The sequence below is a fragment of the Chiroxiphia lanceolata genome, chromosome 5, assembly GCF_009829145.1.
Source record: "Chiroxiphia lanceolata isolate bChiLan1 chromosome 5, bChiLan1.pri, whole genome shotgun sequence".
NCBI lineage: Eukaryota > Metazoa > Chordata > Aves > Passeriformes > Pipridae > Chiroxiphia > Chiroxiphia lanceolata.
The window spans coordinates 55,912,491-55,935,649 of NC_045641.1; the positions used below are offsets into that span (position 1 = coordinate 55,912,491).

Here is a 23,159-nt window from a genome sequence, read left to right on the forward strand (position 1 = left end):
TTCGAGCCTTGCTTGTGCATATCTATGTGCCTACATGCTGTATGGGTGAGCCCAAAGCACAGGTCAGGCTGGCCTGGCCAAAATTACATGGGATCTGTATGTGTCTGTCTGTGAAACTGGGACAGAGCAAGCTGGCAGGACTATATGTCACTGGACCTGTCTGCCAACAGAGATTTTTACTTACACCTTGACCCTGTGTGTCCTGGTGGGAGCCTCTGTACTGTTCCCCTACAGGGTTGGGGGTTGAAGGAGCAGTTTGTTAGTGTCTGCTAACTAACAGCTGAGATAAAGCCTCTCAAATTGTCTCACACCTCTTCAAAATTACAATTTCTGAGCTCATTCTGCTAGTGTATGCACCTGCATGTGGCTGAGCAATCAAGCACTGTGCCTCAGGTGTGTGCCAGTGTAAATGTGTGAATCTCATGTTTGTCTGTGTATAAATGGGTTTCAGCTGGTGACTGATTAGGTCTCTCTAGGCTTGGTTATAGCAGGACAGCCTTTACTCTCTATAGCATTCACTTTGCTACTACCGTGGACTTTAAAACTTGCTGTAAATGTGAAATCAGATTATTTGGAGCAATAACAGTCTCTGTGTTCTTTGGCTCTTGCAACCAACTTCTCCCATCTTGCAGCTGGTCTCCCCTCATGCCCCTTATCCCAACTCTCTCAGTTCAGCCTGCTGGGCACTATGCAGCTGTACTGGGGCAGGCCACAGGCCAGCAGTGTAGGTGGGAATCCTACCTTGGCAGTCTGGTCCAAAGTAGCCCTTGCAGCACTTGGCTGTGTGGATGACCATGGAGCAGTTCCGACGGCAGCCATCCCTCCGCAGCCCATAGGACTCATATGTGCACCAGCTGATTCCTTCCTGGGCACCACGTGTGCCAGCACAGAGAGGGGAAGAGGGAAACACAGGAAAATGAGTGCTGTGTGGGGGTTTGTTTTTTTCCTCTTTAAATCACAGTTTCTGATGTACATTGAATCAAAATGTGATGTGTGAAGGGTGCAGATGTGACACCCCCACCTTCTCTCTTTGATTCCCGACATGTTAAGCACCATTAATGAGAGTGGTGGGGCTGCTCTGATGTCAGCCAAAGCACTTGCTACAGTGGGTGCTGTGTGAGACCAACAAGCATCTCCCATCACCAGCTCCTGGTTGTTTGCCCAGGAACAGCTTTGTCCTTGAGGCTTTAGGGCATCACTTAGTAGTGTGGTAGCACTGTCAAGGGTTTCCTTTTAGTTTATTTATGATAAGAAAATTTTTCTAGTTTGCTTGTATGAAGTACAGAGAAGAAAAATTAGACAGCTTACATGCAAGATTTGAATGTATTACCTTTGGTTTTGTCCCTGGAGGGCATTTGGAGTTACTGAAACAGCTAACACAATGCCCCTGTTGTATAAAATGGAAAAGGAGAAAAAAGCATATTAAAATAATGGCTACAGAAGGCTATTTGACATAGACAAAAAAATCCATTTTCTGAGAGCAGCAAATATGAGCGGAGAAGAGGTAAGGCTTATTACACTTGAAAAAGATCATAAAAAGCTCTGGAGAAACAAGAGAGGAGAATGACAACAACATAGATGCAATAATTTAGTGCCACCAAATACAAGAAAGTAGTTTTGATACCAGAATATAACTTCTGCAAGAAAAAATTTAGTTTCGTTTAACAAAATTGTGAAACAGAAGCCGACTTGAGCAGACAGTATATACACAACTGTTGGTATTATAATTGAAATATATATTCCAATAAGCATTTTTAAAGACTGACTAGATGAAAATTTTTTTGCTTCTAGATAATTTTCTTATACATTCAAATTAAACTGAAGAACATTTGGTCTTGAAATTGTTTCAAAATGGCTTTCAAAATGTCCCATTTGTGGGACCCATCAAAGTTCACAGAGGAAACTTCCTCCACTCTAATGGTGCCTGTTCAGGCGTGTTAAAGAATATTTCTGTGAAAGCAAGAAATGTCAGAGACCAACACAGACTAAGTAGTTCTTTATCTTGTATCCTTCATACCCTGTGCTGTTGGGACAGCAATATTGTTCCTTTGTGATAGGGAACTTTGTAAATGCAAATTCTATGGACAAATCCAGAGTGTGAACTTCTACTAATTTAAAAGCACGATCAAAAGATTTGTCAATGCTCAAATTTCTGCTTTCATATGTAAGATTCTGTTCTTACTGAAAACAGGGCATGGCTTGCTAAGGTGGTCTTACTGAAACCACTTGTCCCCTATGTTGCTTAATGTGGATGCAGAATTTCTGTTGTTTATCTCTCAGGTGTGGTGTTGCACTTCATAATCTCGGCTCTAACCACATAAAGCCAGTCTGAAGTGGTGGGACGTACTCTCAGTAGTGCCAGAGCTGCAGCAAGTGTTACCCCAGTCTCTGTGAAGAAGTTTGGCCCTTGGGCTATGTCTTTATCAGGGTGGGGGACCAAAAAGGGGGCTGACCATGAAATCCACAGTGAAGAAGCTGTCGCAGCGTCCCCCCAGGCTGGGTTCCATCAGCAGGCAGTTGATACCGTAGGCGATGCCCCCGTCAAACTCCAGCTGCCGCTGCACTATTTTGCACTGTCTGTCATTCAGGAAAAGGGCACCCTGAGAGACAGGGAGAGAGGGGTATGAGAGGTCATGAACTGTTCTTCCTTGGGGCCAGGCTGAATCTAGAGCCTTAATGGGAGTTGGAGGATAACCCCTCCCCTACAGGGAAGTTCTTGGTGCAATCTGATGTGTCAAACTATACTGTAGCATTGAAGGCTGTAGGGGTTTGAAACTAATTTTGCGACCTCTCTTCCTATAGCTGGATACTATAACCTCATAGATGAGAGATGTGTGTCTGGAGTACTGTGTCCAGCTCTGGGGCCCCCAAACAGAGGGAGGATGTGGACCTGTTGGAGAAAATCCAGAGGAGGGCCACGAAGATGATTAAAGGAGCATCTTTCTTGTGAAGATAGGCTGAGATTTGAGGCTCTTCAGCCTGAGAGAAGGCTCCAGGGAGACCCTAGACCTTCCAGTCCCTAAAGAGTGGCTATAAGAGAGTTGGAAAGGGGCTTTTTAGAAGGGCATGTAGTAATACGACAAGGGATGATGGGTTCAAACTGAAAGAAGGTGGGTTTAGATTAGCTATTGAGGAAAAATTCTTAACTGTGAGATTGATGAGGCAATGGAACAGGTTGACCAGAGGTGCTGTGGATGTCCCATTTGTGTAAGTGTTCAAGGCCAGGTTGGATGGAGCTTTGAGCAACCTGGTCTAGTGGAAGGTCCCCCTACCCATAGCAGGAGTATTGGAAGTAGATGATCTCTAAGGTCCCTTCCAACCCAAACTATTCTATGATTCTATATGATCTTTTTTCTTTGCTGAAGAGGACAGAGTATGCCAGCCCTATGTCCACAGGTTTACCTTATGCATATTTGGGCTTAGATGCTTGTCAGATATGATCTGCTACATTTGCAAATTAAAATGTGACGTTGTTTTTTTTAACAGGCTATGTGCATGCCTTAATTTGTACCTACAATATTAATTTGTAGGTGCTTACAAACTAGAGTTTGCATGCAGATGCTGCATTCATTGAGTTCAAAGCCAGGTTAATCTCAATGGGTTTCCATTGGTATTTCATTGTAGAAGTTAAAATGTGCTGGTATTTCAGTTTCAAGGTAGCTGAGAGCTGTTTTGAACAAACAGAATCAGAGCAAATGACAGCTCCAGAGAGCTCTGCAAACCATCTAGTTTGCTGAATCTGTTGGTGTGGCCGTTGACACGTACTGGAGATGAACAATGAAGTTTTGGTGCATCTGACCCTCTCTGGGAGCTGTGGAAAGGCACAGTGCTCTCTGCATGAGTGGATCCTGCATCAAGGGTGAGGGATAAATGTGCTGGCAGAGTGAACACTTACAATGTCCCCGTTATCCCCACAGCTCACACTGAGGTTGGAGCCTTGCAGGGTCTTCAGTGAGGTAGAGCTGGGGAGCTGGTAGGCCAACACCTGGGAAGGAAGCAGGGGAGATGCAGCTGTCTGGGCTTGCACATCTTGGCCTTGGCAGTGCTCCTAAAAAGCAAGGGCTTACCGCAGCATCACGGACAATGTGGAATTTGAGGTACTGCACCAGTTTGTCAGTGTTGGACTTCTTGAAGAGGAAGTCCTGCTGCTCCTGTGGGAGCCCACGGATAGCTGTGTCTGTGGGCCAGAAGAGTGTGACGGGTTTGTGAATAGGGTCGTAGATCAGCCCAAGCAGGTTGTTTTTCTGCAACATACCAAAAATTGGGGTGGAGGATTAATGCCCTATCTAAAATGGCACTGACCCTATGTGGTGAATGTCTAGTATCACTAGGATGCAATGGCCAGTGCGGTGCCTGGCCACCAACCTGCAAACACCATGACTTTAGAATACAGGTGTCTGAATTGAGCTGCCCAAGTTGAGTTATATGACAGAATTCTCAGGAGTGCTTCATCACTCAGGACTGCCCACTGAAAACCAGTCTGATGGCCCAGCTTTGGGTTCAGAAGGTCATACTTGGGTCAAACCTTGATCATGTAATTTGATATACAGTAGGACAGAGCTGAGCGAAGGGGGGAAAGGTGGCTGTGAGCCTGTGTGATATTCTCTCACCTCTGTGGGAGAGGAACTGCATGGTGACCAGGATTGCTGTGTACCATGTTGTGAGACCTTTGGCTCCTCTAAACAGCATCCTGATAGTGATGCCATGTGCTATGTGTGTGCTTTTGTCTTTAAAAAATATTGTTTGCAACCTTTGTCCAGTAGCTCCCATTTCTGGTGTTCTTACCTCTAGCAAACTGCTGAACAGGATGTATCCGTGTTTGGCTGCAACCATTTTAAGGCTTTCCTACAAAGAAAGAAATGTGAGTAATTTATCTAAAAATTACACCATATGGATATTTAGAAAGCAGATATGAGCTTACTTTTCCCTGCAAGTTGCTTTTTGTTATATAACCAAAGCCACTATAAAAGTCCTGTGTAAAAGATCCTCTTATACTATTCTTACTTTGTCTGTAATTCTGGTGAATTTTAAATGTAACAAACATTTAATTTATGCAGCAGTGTTAGTGTTTGCATAAGGTCTTTTTAGTATAATTTTTTTTTCCTGACTTATGTGATTTGTATATCTAACAGTAACTGTGGAAAAGCCCCTGGGTTGACAATGGCAATGGGCTGTACATACCTTCTTGAGGGGAAAATCCTGCATATGTGATGGGACCAGAATTTGATTTATGACATGGATCACACCATTTGTGCCAACAGCATCACTGACTATGATTTCAGCTTTGTCGTTCAACACCAGTGAGTTCTGGAAAGGCAACAAAAACATGTTTTCTTTGGAACCTTGTGGGACAGTAAGGCTGATGCTGAATTGCTTTGACACAGTGATTCCAGACCATCTTTTCTTTGCAGCAAATAGCAGTTTCATCTTTAATAAATTTCCCTTTGCTTTTTCAAACTCTTGTCATGCTCATAAAGCCAGAGTCTGAGGATAAAATAATGTTTAAAAGCAAGGGTTATATAACTCCACTCTTGGCATGCTGGGTAAGTGCTGAACACTTCAACTGAATAAGCAATCTTATTTGAATGCCATTGATTTTTGTGCATCAGAGAAGTAAAGGGAATCATTCAAGTTTTTTAAAATAGCTGAATGAGAGTAGGCTGTTTAACTCTTCTGTTCCCTGCCTCTTCCTGTTCCGTTACCTGAGAGTAGCTGATGTGTATCAGGTCACCTTGGAGAGAGGTGACGTTTGTGATACTTGTCAGGTCGTTGTACAACAGATTGGCACAACCCACCATATGGTACCGAAGGACTTGAGCCATCACTCCTTTGGCAATCCAGTCCTTGACCTACAGTGCAAAGTGGAGGAGTTGAGAAGTAGTTGAACAAGGCTTCTGAACCCCAAAAGCTCACGTCCAGCTCACCAAAAACATCTGGCCCTTTTACTTACTCGTGGGTCGGTGTTCAGTATGTCTGTGCGAGGTACAAACAGAGTGAAAGGGCCAGGGCCTGCGATATCTTTGATTGACAAGGCCTGCCAAATTTAAGAGGACAAAGCAGTAATGAGTTAATACACCTAATGCCATGCAGTCATGGGGAGGTGATGCGTGCAGCCCCAGTGCTGCCATGTGTTGGGTTCCCTTCCCTGCAACACAAGGGTGAGAGAAACACTCATGTGGACTTTCATTCCTATCCCCATTTGTCACCTCTGCTCACAGGAATGGAAGATTTTGCTCTTCCAGCTTAAAGTCAAGTACTCTGTCTCCTTAGCAACAGCAAACAGAAGAGGAAAAGCTCCCAACAGACAGCAATGCAGGGAGGGCAGAGGGGGCTATTCCCTCCTGTGCAAGGGAAAGACGAAAAAACCCTTTCATCTTGGGAAAGGTGAGAGTGGATAATATGCATTTGTGTGTATATGTATTTAGCTGATACATGGTTGCTTGTACCTAGGAGTGGATTAATTACTCTTAGGGGTACAAATTGACCTGGGATATTGCAGCCACTTTGCAATGACCACTGACAAGCTGAAGTAAGAAGAGATCTCTGCTAAAGCGAGAGGAAGCCATCTGTCTACCATGATAACAGAATTGAAGCTGGAATATGAGTCTTTAGGCTAGTAGACCAGTATAGAGGTCTGTGCTGCCCTGAGGCTTGGGGTAAACACAGAATGGCTATTGCCAGTCTCCAGATAGCAGTGAGAGCTGGTGGTGCACGCTGGGCCTCTCACAACACACACAGCATCCTGCCATGTTTCAGAGAGGCAACTGAAAATGCTGCTGTTTGGAAATGCAGAGTTAGTAAATGAGTGGTATTTTATTGCTTCAGACTATGAATGGTTAAAAGCTTCTGTTTTATATCTGGTCTGGAGGCCCTACATTTCCCTGGGATCTTGGTCTTGATCATTAATACTCTAGATTTTAGTGACAGCTAATACTTTAAATTAGAGCATCTCAAGTATCAGTGACTGGAGATCCAAATCCAGTCCCAATTATGTTGAAGGATGTTGGTACACGCCAGGTTCTTGCCTGCTCCCCTTCCATCTACACCCTTGAGGCAAGAAAAAAAAAAGAAAAACCCACTCAACCTTTTCTTACCTCTAAGTGGAAATAAAACTTAGATGTGTTGGAGTTCCTGAGAAGTTCCTGCAATTGAGAACAAGACTCTGTAACAGTGCTGAATATGTGAGATAACATCTGTGGAGTGCAAAACAAATGCACTACTCAGACAAGAAGGGGAACTTCTGGTTTGGAATAAATAGTGCTCCTGTTCTTTTCTTACCTTGCTCTGTCAAATAGCAGGCTTTGAAACCTAAAACTTCCTAATACTGCTCTGGTACTGCAGTCATAATGATTGATCTTCAGGGATTTTTTTTGTTTGTTTGTTTGTTGTTTGTGTGGGTTTGGGTTTTTTTGTGTTGTTGTTTGGTTTTCTGGTTTTTTTTGTTTGTCTGTTTTGTTCATTTGTTTTTGAGTTTTTGTTTGTTTGTTTGTTTTAGACAGTTATCTTGCAGCATCCTGTTCCTATTCCTTGTTTCTTGGATTGGGATAATTTCAAATTCCGGGGTACAAATTTGTCCAAGAAAAAATGGCATGTTTCAACTACTGTATTAAGTAACTATCTGAAGGAAACTAAGAGCAAAGTGCAGCACTTTACCTGGAAGATATTGCCTCGGCACATAAATCCATCCCCAATGTAGTTAGGTTTGCAGGTGCAGGTCCTTTCCGTCAGCTCAGTGTCATTACAGATGGCAAATTCACTGCAGCCTCCATTATTCTTGTAAAATCAAATTTTGAAATATAGAATTCCTTCGTTGTCAGGTGCACAAAACAGTTCTAATTCAGCACTTTCCTCCCCCCCATTTACATACTTTATAGTTTGGAAAGACTTAATCACAACAGCTTTTTGAAATCACATCTTACTGGTACTTGATGACATATACTTTCTTGCAAACACTATAGAGCATTTAAAGTTTATAACAAATAACTTTCATTTTATGCAGAGGACATAGTTTTGATTCACTCCTTATATCTTTAGTTCATAATGCTATAAGGGTGCAAAATATTGACATGCAAGTCTCGTTCTGGATCTTAGGGATGAGTCTTACCTTCTCTACCAAAGCAGAATTGACTTACACTAAAGGGAATTACTTAGAGCTGTAAATCACTTTAACAGTGCCAGGAGCCTGAATTTATGGAGGAGCATTAGCACAGGACTGTTTATTGTTCCCTGTCTGTCTGATGGCCCAGGTCAACTGGAACAGGGAACTGCTACAGGTCTTTGACTCTAAAACATCCTCTATCTGCCCCTTGGATCCACTGCCAGTGCAACCTTGGGCTTGGAGCAGCAGATGCATCTCACCCAGCTGCCTGCTTCCAGAAAGTTCCCCATGCTAAAATGAGATGTTCCTCATTCAGAAGCAGCATGCTGGGGCTCAGAGCTCTGCTCAGTCACAGGTAGTGACCAGTTAGCACCTCAGCTTGCAAATAAGCTTCTGTCCTGCACTTGAGAGCAAATTGGGAAAAATTGAGAAGCTCTCTTGCTTTCTTTTTTGTGCTTGTTTCATGGTGCCCTTTCTGTTGCTGGTCATCTCAGGGATCCTTTCTGTTGGGGCATAAGTGGGAGCAGAAGCTCCTTTGGGAGCTACCGGTGGGGCCTGACTTTACAGGTCACAGAGCTGCCTGGCTGTTAACAGTGGGTTTGGGTGGGCTTGCTATGTATTTGTCTAGGTTTAGACAGACTGCTGGGTGTCTTAGCTACCTGTGAAGCTTGGCTGCACAGAAGTTTGGTCACCATGAAACCAGGTAAGCCTCTGGTCTGACATTGGTGCTTCTCAACACTATCTTTTTTTTTTTTTAAATACATAATTAACCTGGCTTAATTAGTCAAGTGGAAGCAGAGCTGCTGGAACAAGGCATAGGAAAAAGCAAAAGAATACAAAATCATAGGGAGCAGTGGCTCGTAACTTTAAATTTCCCTTCCTCCAGCTTCTGTTTTTGCCCTTGCTCTTTCATCTCTGCAACCTTTCAAGGTTAGATGAAGCCTGCTGACAGGCCAGGCTGGGAGGGCAAGAATTATTGTTGCTGTGCTTAAAGCACAGAGGATTAATGTACACAGGAGAGTGGATATGTCCCTGCTACAGCTTGCCAAGAAGCAGAATAATGCAGCTGGTGCAGAGAACCATGTTGCTTGCAAATATGTGGTTTGCAGTGTGTGAGGTAGCTTGTGCAAAATGAATCTGGCTAATTCTCAGCCTGCAGTGACAAGTGAGGGACAGAATGAAGGATGCCATGGGACGTCCCGGATTGCGTGTTGTGGATGGAAACAGTTTGTGTTGGCTTTTTGTATGAACTCTAGCAATGACAAAAAAAGATATGACTTAAGTTTTACCACTACAAACTAGGGTCTGTTTCTCTGGATTGGATTTTAAGTAGTTTTTCTAAGACTTAATGATGAGTCCAGGACCTCACTTGTATTACATCTGGGCTGTAGTCCAAGAAAAGCCCTTTCTGCATATTTAGTTTCTATCATAGCAATAGCACTAAAGCATGTACCGAACTAAGAATATTTATAGATTGGCAAAGTTAATGTAAGTTGGTTCTTAGCATACCTGACTTAGTTAAAATGCATACAAACCCCAAAAGTGTAAGGATGAGACCTTAAATGGATACTTACTTGTGAACACAGACTGATATATGTGCATCTTTTACCATCTCCAGAATATCCCTTTAAACAGTTACATACTGCCTACAAAACAAAACCAGAAAACAAGCATGCATGGAAAAATGCTTGATTATTATTTCTTTTCAGCACATGTATATTTAATTTGCTTTTTTCCCCTTGATCATTTAATAGTGATATGCTGTACAATCTGTTAAGCTGAAAGTACATCATCTCTCCTGCAGCAGTTTCTTGGCCAGCGTGAGCAACCGGAGACTGAGACTGGGGAGTAACAGTTTTCAAGAGGCTCAGTCTGCCCTTTCCTTGCCTATCCATTTCTGGTTTCCTCTCTGCTGCCCTGGTCATTTGACATGACCCATTTGACATCTGCACATAATCGTCTTGCTGGCAAAACAGACTAAATTTGTTAGTTTGTTTTGTTTCCCTCATTTTATTTGCATAGGTTGGTGTTCCCCACTCGTCTCTTTCCTTCCCCTGCTGTGATGAAATGTATCTTCAAAACACACCTGCAATTATGTCCTGATGTTACTGGCAGCTTCCCAGTGGGAATGCATCTTACACTTATGTCCTGATTACTCTATTTTGCACTTGCAATTATCCAAAAAATGAGAAATTAGCATAGTTGCAAAGAAATTAATTATCTTCTCCAATTCACTACTTAATGGTTCTCAATTTAGGATTTACGTTTAATATGCAGCAGAAGTAAAACTGTGAGGTGGTGCAATAACAGTGTTTTATGTATCTTCTGGGTGACTGACAGCCCTAGAGAAAGCAGACACATTTCTGTCTTACAAGTTTACCTTTGCAGTGCTGGGATTTTGTGGTGGAGGTTGTTATTTCTCTGGTGTTAATTACATCCTCACGGGTAAGGAGGAATAAACAGACATGTTGTAGCTACTACTTCTATCCCCAGTGAAGGTGTATGGAGGAAAGTAACCATCACCTGTCTTGTCCAGAGGGATGGGGAAGATGGCTCTGTGCTTTCACCGAAAATGTACTGGCTTACAAATGACAGTCAAGGCACAGAGTTATTTGTTTGGACTGGCAAAAAGGACTAATGGGGTTGTTGCCCCTTCTGTCCCTGAACAACTAGAAGTCAGGAGGTGGCCTCTGACTCCCAGTCTCTGTTTCCTGCCTTGCTCCTGAAGAAGTACTGTTGTGCAATACTCGCTGGAGGATTACAGTCCTACCAACAGCCAATATGAAACTATAGGAAGATGACAAGAAGTGCTAGAACCAGGGAGTTCAGCTTCTTCTGAAACTGTTAGAGAAATAAAATCACTAATCTCTGTCACCTGCTTGCCCTGACCAGCTTGCTTCTCCTTTGTCCCCTTGTTCTTTTATGCTACTTTCTCTTTGTAGAGTATGTGGCACTTTGGCAAACAAAAGGGACAAAACAGAGGAGCGAATGAGAACAGCAGAGGAGTGAGCAGATGAAGGAATGCTGCAACCCCTATGAGTCAGGCCATGTTGTTTCCTTGTGAATGTGTTTGATCTATGCTGGGAGAAGGGCTAGTCTAAAATGGAATTTCTCCATGGAGAGTTTCTATAACAATAAAAGAAACATTATCTGGCAATACTTTCAAACTGACAGGTTTTCACATCAAAACCTCCCAAAAGAGAAAAACAACTACTTGAGATAGCAAAACACTGCTTTCCTCTGCAGTTTTTGATTTCTTTTACTGAAATTAATTTCTTCATATTTTCCCACCCTTCCCCTCAAATACCATTTTGAAGAAAAATATACTTTTGAGAATTTTTGTTTTGAAATCCACTTCTCTATTTAAAAACAAAGTTAAGATGGGCAAATCTTTTTTTACACAGTTGTAAGACTTGGCCACTCTTATTTTTCTTCACAAAGTACTCACTTGATTGGGTCCAATCTGTGTGCATTCTGCATTTCTATCACATCCACCGTTGTTCTCCAGACAAGGGTTGATTTCTTTATAAAACATAAACAGTGTAATAAAGAAAGATTGACTTCTGAAAACCCAAGAAGGGAGAATTTTTAAGTGAAGCATAGCAGGAATGCAGGTTTGGGGCAACTGTGAATCAGTAAAATTCATTCCTTTAGCTGCTTAGTACCTCAGTCTAGGCCTTTAGTTGTCTTGGCGAAGACTATAACTCTGCCATCAGCATTTCTAAAACCTGGGAATGTGTGGTACAACAATGTCTGAAAGTCTTAAGGTTTGTGATGGTCAGAGGAGTGTGAGTGTGTCAAGCTGGTGAAGATGGGGTTAGCCTTGCTGAGAGGTAGATCTCGTTTAACGTTTAGTGTCACACCACACTGCTGCAGTTGCGTGGTTTGCCAAGTAGTATCAGCCACGTGGCAGGTAGAGGTGCCTTTGGCATCAACCTATAGAGTGTTGGGAAACTGCACTTCTGGGTCACTGGTAGAAGGATCATCCACCTGCAGGAAAACCCACTCCTGTGATGTTCCTCTGTGTAATATGTGAGACACCCACACGCTTACCAATGCAGACTATTCCATCCCCCGTGTACCCAGCATTGCAGACGCAGACTCTGTTGCCCGGCGTTGTTCTCCTGCACTCTGCCTTGGCAGAACAGCCACCATTGCTGGTCTCACAGGCATTGATAGCTGAACAGTGACAACGACACAGATTAAACCAATGTGCTTAACTGGCTTTTCAGGTTAATCTGTCTCTGTGTTTTAAAGGGATTAACTAACATTTTCAGAACACAGAGTCTTCCTGATTTAGGAGGCCACAGACTTCACTAATGCCAGATATTTAATACATTTTATTGTTTAAAGAGGGAAAGCTGAGAAGATGTTTCTAGTATGGAAGGTAGGAATTCATCCAGGACTGACTTTCAGTAACTTCCCATCTTCCAATTCTACCCATTTCAATGAATCAACAAAAAAGAGACCTTTGCATTCTCCTCCAGTTTAAATGGCCATTTTAAGCTGTCCCTGAGCTCGACTTTTTCTGCACCCAGATCATACTCCCTCTCTCTTGCACGAGGTCTAGAGTATAATACCACCTAGCCCCTCCTGTGATAGAATGTCCTGGTTGTTATTCAGATGGATACTCCTACCGTTTCTCCAACTCTGGGTGAGTCAGAGAATGAATTTGTGTGGATTACCCTGAGAGCAGGGAGGGAACCTTCTCTGAAGTGTGAATAAAATCAGCCCAAACATTGCTGTAGTTTTTGCCTCAAATTATCCTGAATTGCTGTTTCAGCAGCCTTAACAGCCACACTAGGGAGCTGACTTTTCCCATAACTAGTTTTGCTCAGGAATCCTGTATAGGGGAACAAGGGTGAGGCCAGAGTGACCTGTGTCACTCAGATCTTCCTGCACATGGGGAATTGCCCACCACTAGATTAAAATGGATTTGGCTGTTTTGTGCCAGAAGAGAAAAGGATTAGTCCCCTGTCAGCCACAGTGAGTAAGTAGAAAAATATGATTCTGTTCTCAAAAGCATTAGTATTTTAATGAGTTAAGGATTAAGAAACACAACTGTAAAATTAATTACAATTAGTGTAGCTGGAAGCTGTCTACTTTGTAAGTCTGGATATCCCAGACTCTTGGAGGAACACCTTGGATAAGCTGCTATTGCCCCTTTCTGAGGGTCTCTCAGAATCTCTCTGGTCTAAAGAAATGGATTTTATCATACCAGAAATCTGAGCAAGTTCAGAAAGCTGAGGAAGTGGTAGGGCTATACAGCTTCCAATAGCTGGAAATGTTACTGTACCCTGAATTGGCCTCTCTTTGCTGGTCTTTGTTGGGAAAGGGAGTAAAAGTCATAAACCAGGTTTCATTACTCTGCAAACAATGGGGCTGGGGTTGTGCACGGCATGTTCCCTTTTCTCTGGTCTCCCTTAGCACAATGCCTTGCAACTTCGAGATTTTGAGCCCTTTGTCTGCTATGAATCCATACCTGTTGGGCTGTTACTTGTTTTGAGTGAACTGGCAGCAATTCCTGTTTTTTAACTGGTGCATAGGGAAGTGCTCATCTCTCACCAACTCTACCGTGACCAGAGAACGCTACAAGCTGGTTTCTTTTTTTTTTTTTTTTTTTCAAAAGGGAATAAACAAAGTCCACTTGCCTGTGCAGAACGTCCCGTTCCCCTCAAACCCAGCTGCACACTTGCAATAGGCAGTGCCATTTGATAGGAGAAGGCAGCTAATGAAGTAAAAAGAGGGAGATGACATTTAAAAAAAGAGGAAAAAAAGGAAAGAAAAAAAGGTAGTCAAGTCTTTTGTACTGCTGTGAGTTCTTCTGAAGGTAACATTGCATAGAAATAGCAAGGCATTTAACCACACCCATAAAAACAAACCTAGTTGGACTAAGCTTCTCAAATGTATTTTGAATGTTTTATTTTAGGTATTAAAATTCTACACTTTGGTCATTAAGTGACCTATTTTCTCATGCAGATCTCCAGAGTTTGCACGTCTACCCCCTCAAAAACTGTGCATAAATTTATGGAGGGATGCAGCAGCCCTGATGTTCAGGGGCAGGAGCCAGACATCTGAATTCTCTGGGTTTAAGTTTGGGTTTTTTTGTGGACAGTTTGGCCTTCTGAATGCAAGTGTGAGCTTATTGCCCTGTGAGCTCTGTGCAATACAGGGATTGCTCCCTGGTGCCGCTCAGGGATAATGTCACAATGCAGTCAGCACAATTCTGCCATGCCTGCACCTATCCTTGTACGTACAGGTGTACATCAGTGGATGAAAAATACTCAAGAGAAGAGCAGTCTGCTTCTGTCAGAAACACAGTCTTGATGACAGAATGTGTGGGGTTCCCATGAGCAAATTTGAGAATGGAGTTTTCCAAAAAAAGCCTCTTAAAATATCACTGCTGTGAACTGCTGTTCACTAACACAAAGGGGAGAGAATCACCTGCATCAGGAAAAAAAGGGTTTCCCTCTCTGGTTTCTCAGCCCCTACAGAAGAGCTGTGGCTGAAAATGAGGAGTCTTTCCAGCCATCTTTTCTTGTTTTTTTAAATGTCTTCGCTAGTGTAAATCTTGCTGTCTGGTCAGTGAAGAGGGGCCAGTGGGGGTCACTTCCTCCTTTGAAAACTAGTTAGTTCCAAATATTGGTGTGCTGGACTGGTGAGAGCATTTTTTTTGTCCTTGTTTGTATATTTTGATGTGAAGAGAAGAACTGTTTCTTGTCCAGTGTAGTTTTCTTTGGAGAAGTCCCTAATGCCAATGGTATTTCTCAGTGATATGTGCGGTGGTGGATGGGGCAAATAGGAGGAGCTGATAAAGGTCACTTCAGAAACCCACCTATGTCATTAGTCTTGGCCTGACCTCCTGTTCTCTTTAGTGCTGCAGGCCCCATTTCTTTATATACTGCATGATAGGATGTCTTGCTTTTTTTTCCCTTCTCCTTTCTCTTTTTTATTTTCCTTACCCCAAAAATCCCATTTCCCCCCCCTTTTAACATGAACGCTTTGAACTTCTTGACCTTCTCATTGTGTACATTACATTTGCATTGCTCCTTATCTCTGTGATGGAAAACATGAGTGTTACCTAAGGTGCTGGTAAGTCATGAGCAAGATGGACTATGCTTTTTGCCTTGCAAGAGATCCCCATTTTCTCCCCTCCCCTCTAAATAAGTGGATTTCATACATACTTAGCACTGGTATGGCATGAAGAGTTACATGCGTCGTCTTTGATTTCTGCAAGTGGAAAAAAAATGAATCAGGGATCAGAACCTTTTGTGCCAACATCCTTTGAGGCTCAGAGTCTTTTGATCCCATCATGTGGAGCTGGAGTCTGAGTTCTGCACCAGACAGCTGTGCTCTCAGTCTGTATAGAAACTCCATCTCTATAGAGACTCCATCTGTATAGGTCAGTGGATACCACTTAAATTCAATTGCAAGTAAGAGTCATGTCATCATATTGCCAGGAAAATATTTCACCCATTTTCATTTATCTGCATTTAGTCTGGTGAATCTTGCATATTATTAGTTTAATTATGTAGGTGTAGGTTTTCTCAGATACAGCAACTCTCTTATAAAATTCTATTAATTATTAATTTTTTCCCTGGGAAAATTTAAAACTGATATTGAATGCTATTATTAATGTGCTTATAGCATTTTTTATTTTATCCTATTATAGGCAGAGTTCTGAAATAGTTATTGAATGCATTTTAATTACGTCTAACTAAAATATAATGTGATTGGATATAGGAGATGGATTTTAGCCAACACAAAACTATTTGCTATTTACTTTTTTATTGCATTAGCAAGAACATAATTTAATAGACAGTGTGGTGTAGCTAAATCAACTTATTGAAGCACTTGAGAGGCTAAAATTTGATCTGAGGATCAAAATGTGCTAGCTAACCCTGCTATGGAAAAGATGTATATATATGGCTTTTATAAATGGGATGTTCTTCAGGACAGATACAGGGTGACACAGGTAGAGAAGTAGCTAACTAGGGAGTTTCAGTATCATGAGCAATATCTCAGCTGGCTCTCCATTAATACAGTAATTAATTGCCATAACACAGGAGTGTGACCCTTATTTCACTCTGTGTGGGAAGTTACTGGGTATCTGGTAGTACACTGGGACCTGATCGTGGCTGTAGTTCTGTCATTTCCTGAAATGCTCACTTCTCACCTCAGAAAAAAAAAGGAGGGGACACTCACCAGTCTCACACAGCACCCCTCTCCAGCCAACGTCACATTCACAGGAGCCATCCCCGTCGATCCCACTGCTGCATTTCCCATGGACACAAGTGCACACTGTGGGGAGAGATGGGAGGAAGCCATGGTCCCTGTGCAGTGTGCCAGTGTGCACAGCAAGGGGAAGGAAGGGCAGGAGAGAGGGCCCAGACATCATTTGCTGATGGCAGCGTCTGCTCTAGGCTATTTCAAGTAATGCTTTGTCTTGTGCTTTTTGGCTTCTAACTACAGAATAAATCTAAATTCACACTATGCTTACCTTTCCTCTGTCCCCAAATACAGGGACAGAAACTGTATTTTAATGAAAAAACATTGGAGAAATAGCAGTGCTAAAGGAGATTATTCTTGTTGGACGCTGTTCTAAGCCTGTAGTGTGCCAGAGTAGGAGGCATTGTCTGCAAAAAAGGGATTAGAGAGAAAACACCAAAATGAGGAAAGAAAAGGGGTTAATGATGTTTCAAAGACTGGCCTATTACCCTGAAAGCGCTGTACCTTTCTAGAATCTAGAATAGACATGGTTAGGAGATGTAAGGGGAAGGTTTTGACATGTGACAAGACTAGCAGAGCTGCCTGTGTGGTTTGGGGATGCTCAGTACCTTGATCACAGTTGTGGCCGTATTTGCCTTCAATGCAGCTTTCACAGGCTGTACCGACAAACCCCTCTTCGCACTGGCAGGTGCCTGTGCCATTGATACCATCCAGGCAGACGCCATTTCCAAAGCAGGCGTTCCCTGCTTTTCCTGGGCAGGGCTGGCACTGCTGCCCGAAGAAACCTGCGCAGCACTCCCTTGTCTGGAAACCCAGAAATATTGTGTTGAGGGTCAGAGTAGCAGGCAGGGTGAACTAGGGATCTGGATTTTTACAAGGGCATGTAGCAATAGGACGAGGGGTAATGGCTTCAAACTGAAAGAAAGGTGGATTTAGTTAGGTATAAGGGTGAAATTCTTTGCTGTGAGGGTGATGAGGCACTGGAACAGGTTGCCCAGGGATAACCCATCCCTGGAAGTGTTCAAGGCCAGATTGGAGAGGGCTTTGAGCAACCTGGTGTAGTGAAAGATGTTTCTGCCCATGGCAGGGGTGTTGGAAGTAGTTGATCTTTAAGGTCCCATCTGATCCAGGCCATTCTATGCTCCTGTGATTTTTAGCAGGACTTTGCTGGTCTGTGACCACGCTCCTCAGTGTGGCAGGATGCAGGCTGCCACCCCGAGTCCTTGGTGGGACCAAGGTACCCTTCACCTCTTCAGGGAAAGGTGGACAGGATTTCTAGGGACATGTATAGGGTTACCCTTCCCAAACCTGTGCTCCCTCTGCACCCTCAGCTCCCAACCTTTCCTGTGCTGTAGCTATCAGTCTTTAATGTTGCATTGTGTTGCATCCATAATAAAGGTCAACAAATATATTGTCAGGAACTGCCTTGACATGTTGTGTGTGCTTAGCAGGGATGATGAGGAGGGCGAAGTTCAGGGATGGGGGTTCCTGGCTTTTACCTCAATAGAAGAAGTGTACTCACAATGATGGTTTTAGCACACTTTGGCTGGCACCCGATCTGGATGGTGTACATTCTCATGTGGTTTTCTGTGAGGACACAGTATTTCCTCTCCCCTGCCTGAGCAAATATTGGAGAAACAGACGCACTTCTGGGTAATAGTGATCAGCTACTTTAAAATATTTGAAAAAATGGGACATTACCTTAATGCATGTTGTGCACTGATTCACATATTCACAATGAAAACGAAGGAAGTACTTTTAGAAATAAAAATATATTAGCAAAAGAATTTTTTTTCCTAGTGAACATATGATCAGTTTAACTCAGTGTCTTGTGGTGTTTTAAAGATATATCCAAATATTGCCTTTGCTCAGAATTGAACAGGGTTTTTTTTCTGAAGTTTGAAAAACATTTCTTTTTTTTCCTTCTAGTTAAGCTGAGTTCTGAACTTCTGCAAAAACAGCTGTTGAAACATTGTCTTTCAGATCTGGACACAGTTGGGAAAGATTTCTTGCTAAAGAAAACTTTAGATCTCACTGTATACTTGTGAGGAGATTGAGATAAGCATCCACCCAGCTGTTCATTGTAAAGGAAATGTTAAGGTGTTTGGGTTTTACCCATGAGTACACAATTTGGTTTTGCCAGTCAAGTACTCTAGTGAGGTAGATGGGACTTGATCTGCTTTGGAATACTATTACTGGCATAATTAATTAAAAAATAAGAAATAATAAAGGAAAATATGTAATTTCAATGAAGGGGCTTTCCCAGATAAACTTAGGTACTAAGAAAATCTAAATATCTGCAGTTGTCCTGCGTTGGATCCAGGCATCCAAAGCCTCTACAGTCTCCAAGTCTCCTTGTGACCATTACTCACAGCATATTGCTGGGGATGGGTTGAGTTTGCCCTTCTGTACATCTCTGATTTGAAGGGCTCAGAGCCTCTTCTGTAATTCAGGCATACTCCAGATCATGTTTAATTCCCTCAGTTTTGCATGGTAGCGGTAAACTTTGCAATTTGAGGAGTCTTCAGTTGTCCCAATGCATACTAGAAACTGGTCTTGAAGGAAGAAGCTGTCTTTCAGCTGCCCTTCTGCTACCTTGAGCAAAGGTAAATTTTTAATAAAAATCTCTAAGGTCAGGGTGGATTGAGTCTATTGACTGTAAGCAATGTATGTAGCAGGCTGAAGTAACCATGATAACTTTTGTTGAAACTGAGGCAATTGTATAAAAAATGGGATTGAATGCATGTGTGCTCAGTTTTGACATAAAGAAAATAAATTAGCATTAATGATAAAGTACTTACTATTTCTTTTGTTCCTGGAGGACAACTTGATGGGTGTGAACAAATTCTGCATTTTTCCTTAAGCAACAAAAATGGAAAGTAGTTAACAGACTGTATAGAGCTGCAGACAGGTTGTGTCATAGAAAATGCATGATTTCCAGCTATATTTCTAAACCTAGCCCTTGTGGTGCATAATTAGGATAACCCCTTTGGTAAAGGTGCTCAGCAAGGAAGAATATCCCTACCAGTGGCCTTCTGCCAATGGGAAGGAGAAAGAAAAATCATTGGGGAAATTTTATTTGCTCTTCTAAAGTGACGTTTCCCAAAGGTCTTCCCATCTAAACCACAATAAGAGGCAAATCTTGAGCTTGGATATAGTTTTCCTGTGGTGCAAGGGCAGCTTGGAAATGGAAAACTCATGCCACATGTGTGTGAATTGTTCACACATGTAAGGTTGGTTTCTGCAAAATGCTTAGGTATGTGTTGCACCCAGTACACAGTTTTTAATACTATTCCTGTTTGCTTAGCTACATCCTTACTTTTCAGTAAGGCTTAAGTGAATGTTTTAGTATGTTTCTGCATTTGAATAAAACGGGGAAGATAATTTTCCATTGGAAAACAGAGGATGTGACACAGCCAAGCTGTATAAAAACCTTGAGTGAAATATGGGACTGTTTTCCAAGGAAAAGCTGCAAAAGTTCATGCCTGTTAACTTTGCTTTAACTAAAGTGCAAGTCTGACTTTTTCTTCCTTGTCTAGTTTGTTGCATCCTCCATGAAAAGGGAGGAAATCTGCCTGTTTGCTGTTCAATTTGATTCACTCAAGAGAAAAGACAAAGGACACCTTTGTGAGGAAGTCGCATCCTATGCTTTAGAGAAACGTGAAACAATTTATATTTCAAATGTAAAGGAAATGAAGGAGGGAGACCGTTTTGCTCAGAGGGTACCATGGAGTTCATGTGTATGTACGGAGGCAATCTACACTTGAAATGAAAAGAAATTATTTTTCCTTACAAAAAACATTTGTTTTCCATTCTTCCCCCCTCTTATTTACTTTATAGACAAGTGGCCTGGCTAAGAAGATGTATTAGAATAATGCATTACTATTATTTCCTGAAAATTATAGCTCAGGAATTGCTTATTCCTGTGTTACTCTGATTATATTATACCCAAGCTGTCAGTACAGTGATTGCAGGATTAAAGATGTCTTAAGAGATGCTAAAACTCATTTTAGCAATATAATTTGTAGAAAATGTGTGTATTCATTGCTGGGAAATAGTGCCACGTATCATGTACAGTTGAACTGTGGTTGGCTATAGATCTCTCTGATGGACCTTTAAGCATCTATACGAACAGAACCACTTACAATGATCACGGTATCATTGATATCACATCTGTTCTTCTGGATTTCCAGGACCTTTCCCAGTCCGTGAATAATTCCTTTGTCTGTTGCAATATTTGTATAGCGTATAGGTGCATCATTTATGAACAGCTGCAAAAGACACGCAACCAGTCAGAAAGCAGCAGAGCTGTTTGGTGGCTGTATGGTAACTAGAGCAGCAGCAGGTGAAAGAAGGAGCAATGTATAAGTATCACTTCAGGAAAACCAACAAAGGCAGTTAACATCAGGCACTTGCTCATATTCCCGTTGCTGCACCACTGGACTGGAGGGCATGAGACGACTTGCAGCCTGTTGAAGTTTCTTAGCAACAGGATTTAGGGAAGCAGCTTTTTCCAACAAGGTATCTTAAGGTAAAGGGTATGAAGAAGGACCCTACAGCATCCCAAAAGGTGGGTTTGCTCTCTGGGGGGTGAGGGGCTTCAGGGAAGTTCTCCTAGTAACTGCTCTTTCAAGGAGGGCTTTCATCACCTCAGTGCTACCCCACACTCCCATCGTGCTCTCAACAGCAACAACCCCACTGCAGATGCTTTTCCAAGGCTCTGCTGTGGGCAAAGAGCAGGGCTAAAACTACTTGACTGAGAAGATTTCTGTCTTCCTTTGCCTATTCCCAGAGGGAGTTCTGGGACAGAGAAGGAGGAACGAATTCCCTTCCCGACTTCCACTTAATCTTGCTGTGCCTGATTTTTCCATAAGTGGTGTTGAAAGACAATTGATATTTGTTGCCCAGTGCTTTGAGCTCTTAGGTTTGAAAGTGGGGTAAATCCACAGAAAATAGAATTAATGTTGTATAATTAAGGGCAGGTTCCTAATAGCTCTTGGAAGCCAGATTAATGACTGCTTTGGAATGCAGGCTCGTAGTTGCTAGACAGACATCTGAAATGCAATGCTAAATGTGAACAGCACAACTGAAATCAAATTCAGTTAAAGATCCCTTCAAGGGTGACTTTGAATTAAGCAGGTATGAGGCAGGCCTTGCATTTGAGAGACAACTTTTGTACTGTTATGTTGCAGAAGCTGGTGGGGGATGCAGAGCTCCTTTGGACTGCATGTTAGTTTAAAGTTGAAGCTGGATTTGTAAAAAGCAGGAAACCTGTTACTCCAAGCAAGTGCAGACACACAAGTTCAGTACCTGACTGTTGTAGAGGAAGAATCCAACCTGGTAGGAGAACCCTAGCATGGTCTCCCTGTGCATGCCATTGTGCAGACTGTTCTTGAGGAGCTTCTCATCCAGTACAATATGATAGCGGATTTGGCCTTCATCCTGCAAACACACAGTTAAATTCAGGGTTATGTAGCAGAGCATGAAAAGTTACTAGGAATAACATTTTCCAGAGGATATAAGCCAAACATAGATTGGCTGAATTTCAAGAGAAGCCTTTCCAGTAGGCAGGTTATTTCATACTTCTTACTGTAGAAACCCTGCATTCCTGTCATAATAAAATTTTTATTGACCGTGGAGGGTGAAAAGCTATTGAATTGTGAGGGCCAAGGTTTGCTTGACCCTATAGCATCTGTTTCTGTGCTTAGGGCTGGCTGACAGATTCAGAGAAAAGTCAGATGACATTTTAGGACTCTGAACTTCATAAGTTCATTTGACATCAAAAGCTGCATATTCATGTGTGCTGTTATAATCTTTCCATACCTATTCTTTCTTCCTTTGGGAATACCTGAATGATCTGTGGATGAATATTTAGAGGAATATATTTATATATATATATATATATATATATATATATATAATATCTCTAAGGTAATTTTCAGTTAATAAAGAGTTAGAGCCACACCTGTTAATTGAAAAGTTTTCTATGCCTCATTGCTAGAGTGAATTCATTTGTCATTGAAAAGTGATGAAGTTATTCTCTGTACATCAAAATTTTGGGAGGGCTTCCCAAAGCTTCTGCATCTTGTTCCAAAGCAGGAGACTTCCAGAACTGACTAGGAGGAGGAAGAAGAAACAGGATGTGTTTGTGAGAGGTTTATAGACGTGAGAGAAGCTGAGGCATTTGGAGAGTTTCAGGGCTGACTAGCTGACAGATATAGTGCTTCTGCAGCTTTGTGTCTTTGCAATAAAAGGTGTTTGTGGGAAATCCTGCTTCCTGCTGTCCCCTTGTTCTGAATGTTCATACTTCTCATTCTTTGGCCCCTTCAAAGTGTGTGAAAGCATGAAGCAGCTCCAGGTTGCAAGATTTGTGATGTAGCCTGACTTCGCCCACAGAGTGAAACAGTGGCCTTGACATCTCTTAAGGTGGGCCTCATTCTATTTTGATTTCCACAGATTTGGCAAAGAAATATTTGCAGATGAGAAGGTGGGAAATAAGGTAGAGCTGATCTCCATCAGTGTCCAGCCCTATTTAATGCTCCTGACTTGGATAAATTGGAGGAAAAGTTAACTCTCATCCATCTTGATTTCTGTCTTTAGTCACCAGTAGAGTTAGGACATCTTGTCTCATCAGAACCAAGAAATGGGCTCTCCTCCCTGTGCTGAGCTCTTCCCTCTGCAGCAGAGTTCTCCCAAGTGTTTCACAAAGAGGTTAAGGCTCAGGCAAGCTTAACCTTATGGTTGTTTTCTGATTTTTATTTTTTTTTTTTTGGTCAGATTGCCATATCAGGCAAGGTTGGGAGCAAGGCAAGGTTCCATCCTCCTCTTGGGA

At 42.2% G+C, this 23,159-nt stretch overlaps 1 protein-coding gene across 4 annotated transcripts in view; it reads right to left on the reverse strand.

Moving 5' to 3' along the window:
- The window catches only part of STAB2 (stabilin 2), an 86,527-nt gene that overhangs the window by 17,986 nt on the left and 45,382 nt on the right, over positions 1-23,159 (reverse strand). For 3 of the 4 annotated variants that reach the window (XM_032687859.1, XM_032687860.1, XM_032687858.1), the window contains 22 exons: positions 21,638-21,769; positions 20,473-20,598; positions 19,129-19,185; positions 17,850-17,945; positions 16,936-17,131; positions 16,304-16,399; positions 15,283-15,328; positions 13,750-13,826; positions 12,152-12,277; positions 11,547-11,620; positions 9,673-9,744; positions 7,654-7,773; positions 7,095-7,142; positions 5,951-6,034; positions 5,703-5,849; positions 5,182-5,307; positions 4,786-4,845; positions 4,068-4,244; positions 3,896-3,985; positions 2,454-2,600; positions 1,331-1,387; positions 742-865 (listed from right to left, as the gene is read on the reverse strand). In XM_032687859.1, the coding sequence (XP_032543750.1) occupies positions 742-865; positions 1,331-1,387; positions 2,454-2,600; positions 3,896-3,985; positions 4,068-4,244; positions 4,786-4,845; positions 5,182-5,307; positions 5,703-5,849; positions 5,951-6,034; positions 7,095-7,142; positions 7,654-7,773; positions 9,673-9,744; positions 11,547-11,620; positions 12,152-12,277; positions 13,750-13,826; positions 15,283-15,328; positions 16,304-16,399; positions 16,936-17,131; positions 17,850-17,945; positions 19,129-19,185; positions 20,473-20,598; positions 21,638-21,769 (2,278 nt within the window). The remainder of the gene's footprint in view (positions 1-741; positions 866-1,330; positions 1,388-2,453; positions 2,601-3,895; positions 3,986-4,067; positions 4,245-4,785; positions 4,846-5,181; positions 5,308-5,702; positions 5,850-5,950; positions 6,035-7,094; positions 7,143-7,653; positions 7,774-9,672; positions 9,745-11,546; positions 11,621-12,151; positions 12,278-13,749; positions 13,827-15,282; positions 15,329-16,303; positions 16,400-16,935; positions 17,132-17,849; positions 17,946-19,128; positions 19,186-20,472; positions 20,599-21,637; positions 21,770-23,159) is intronic. The other variant, XM_032687861.1, reaches the window with a different exon arrangement.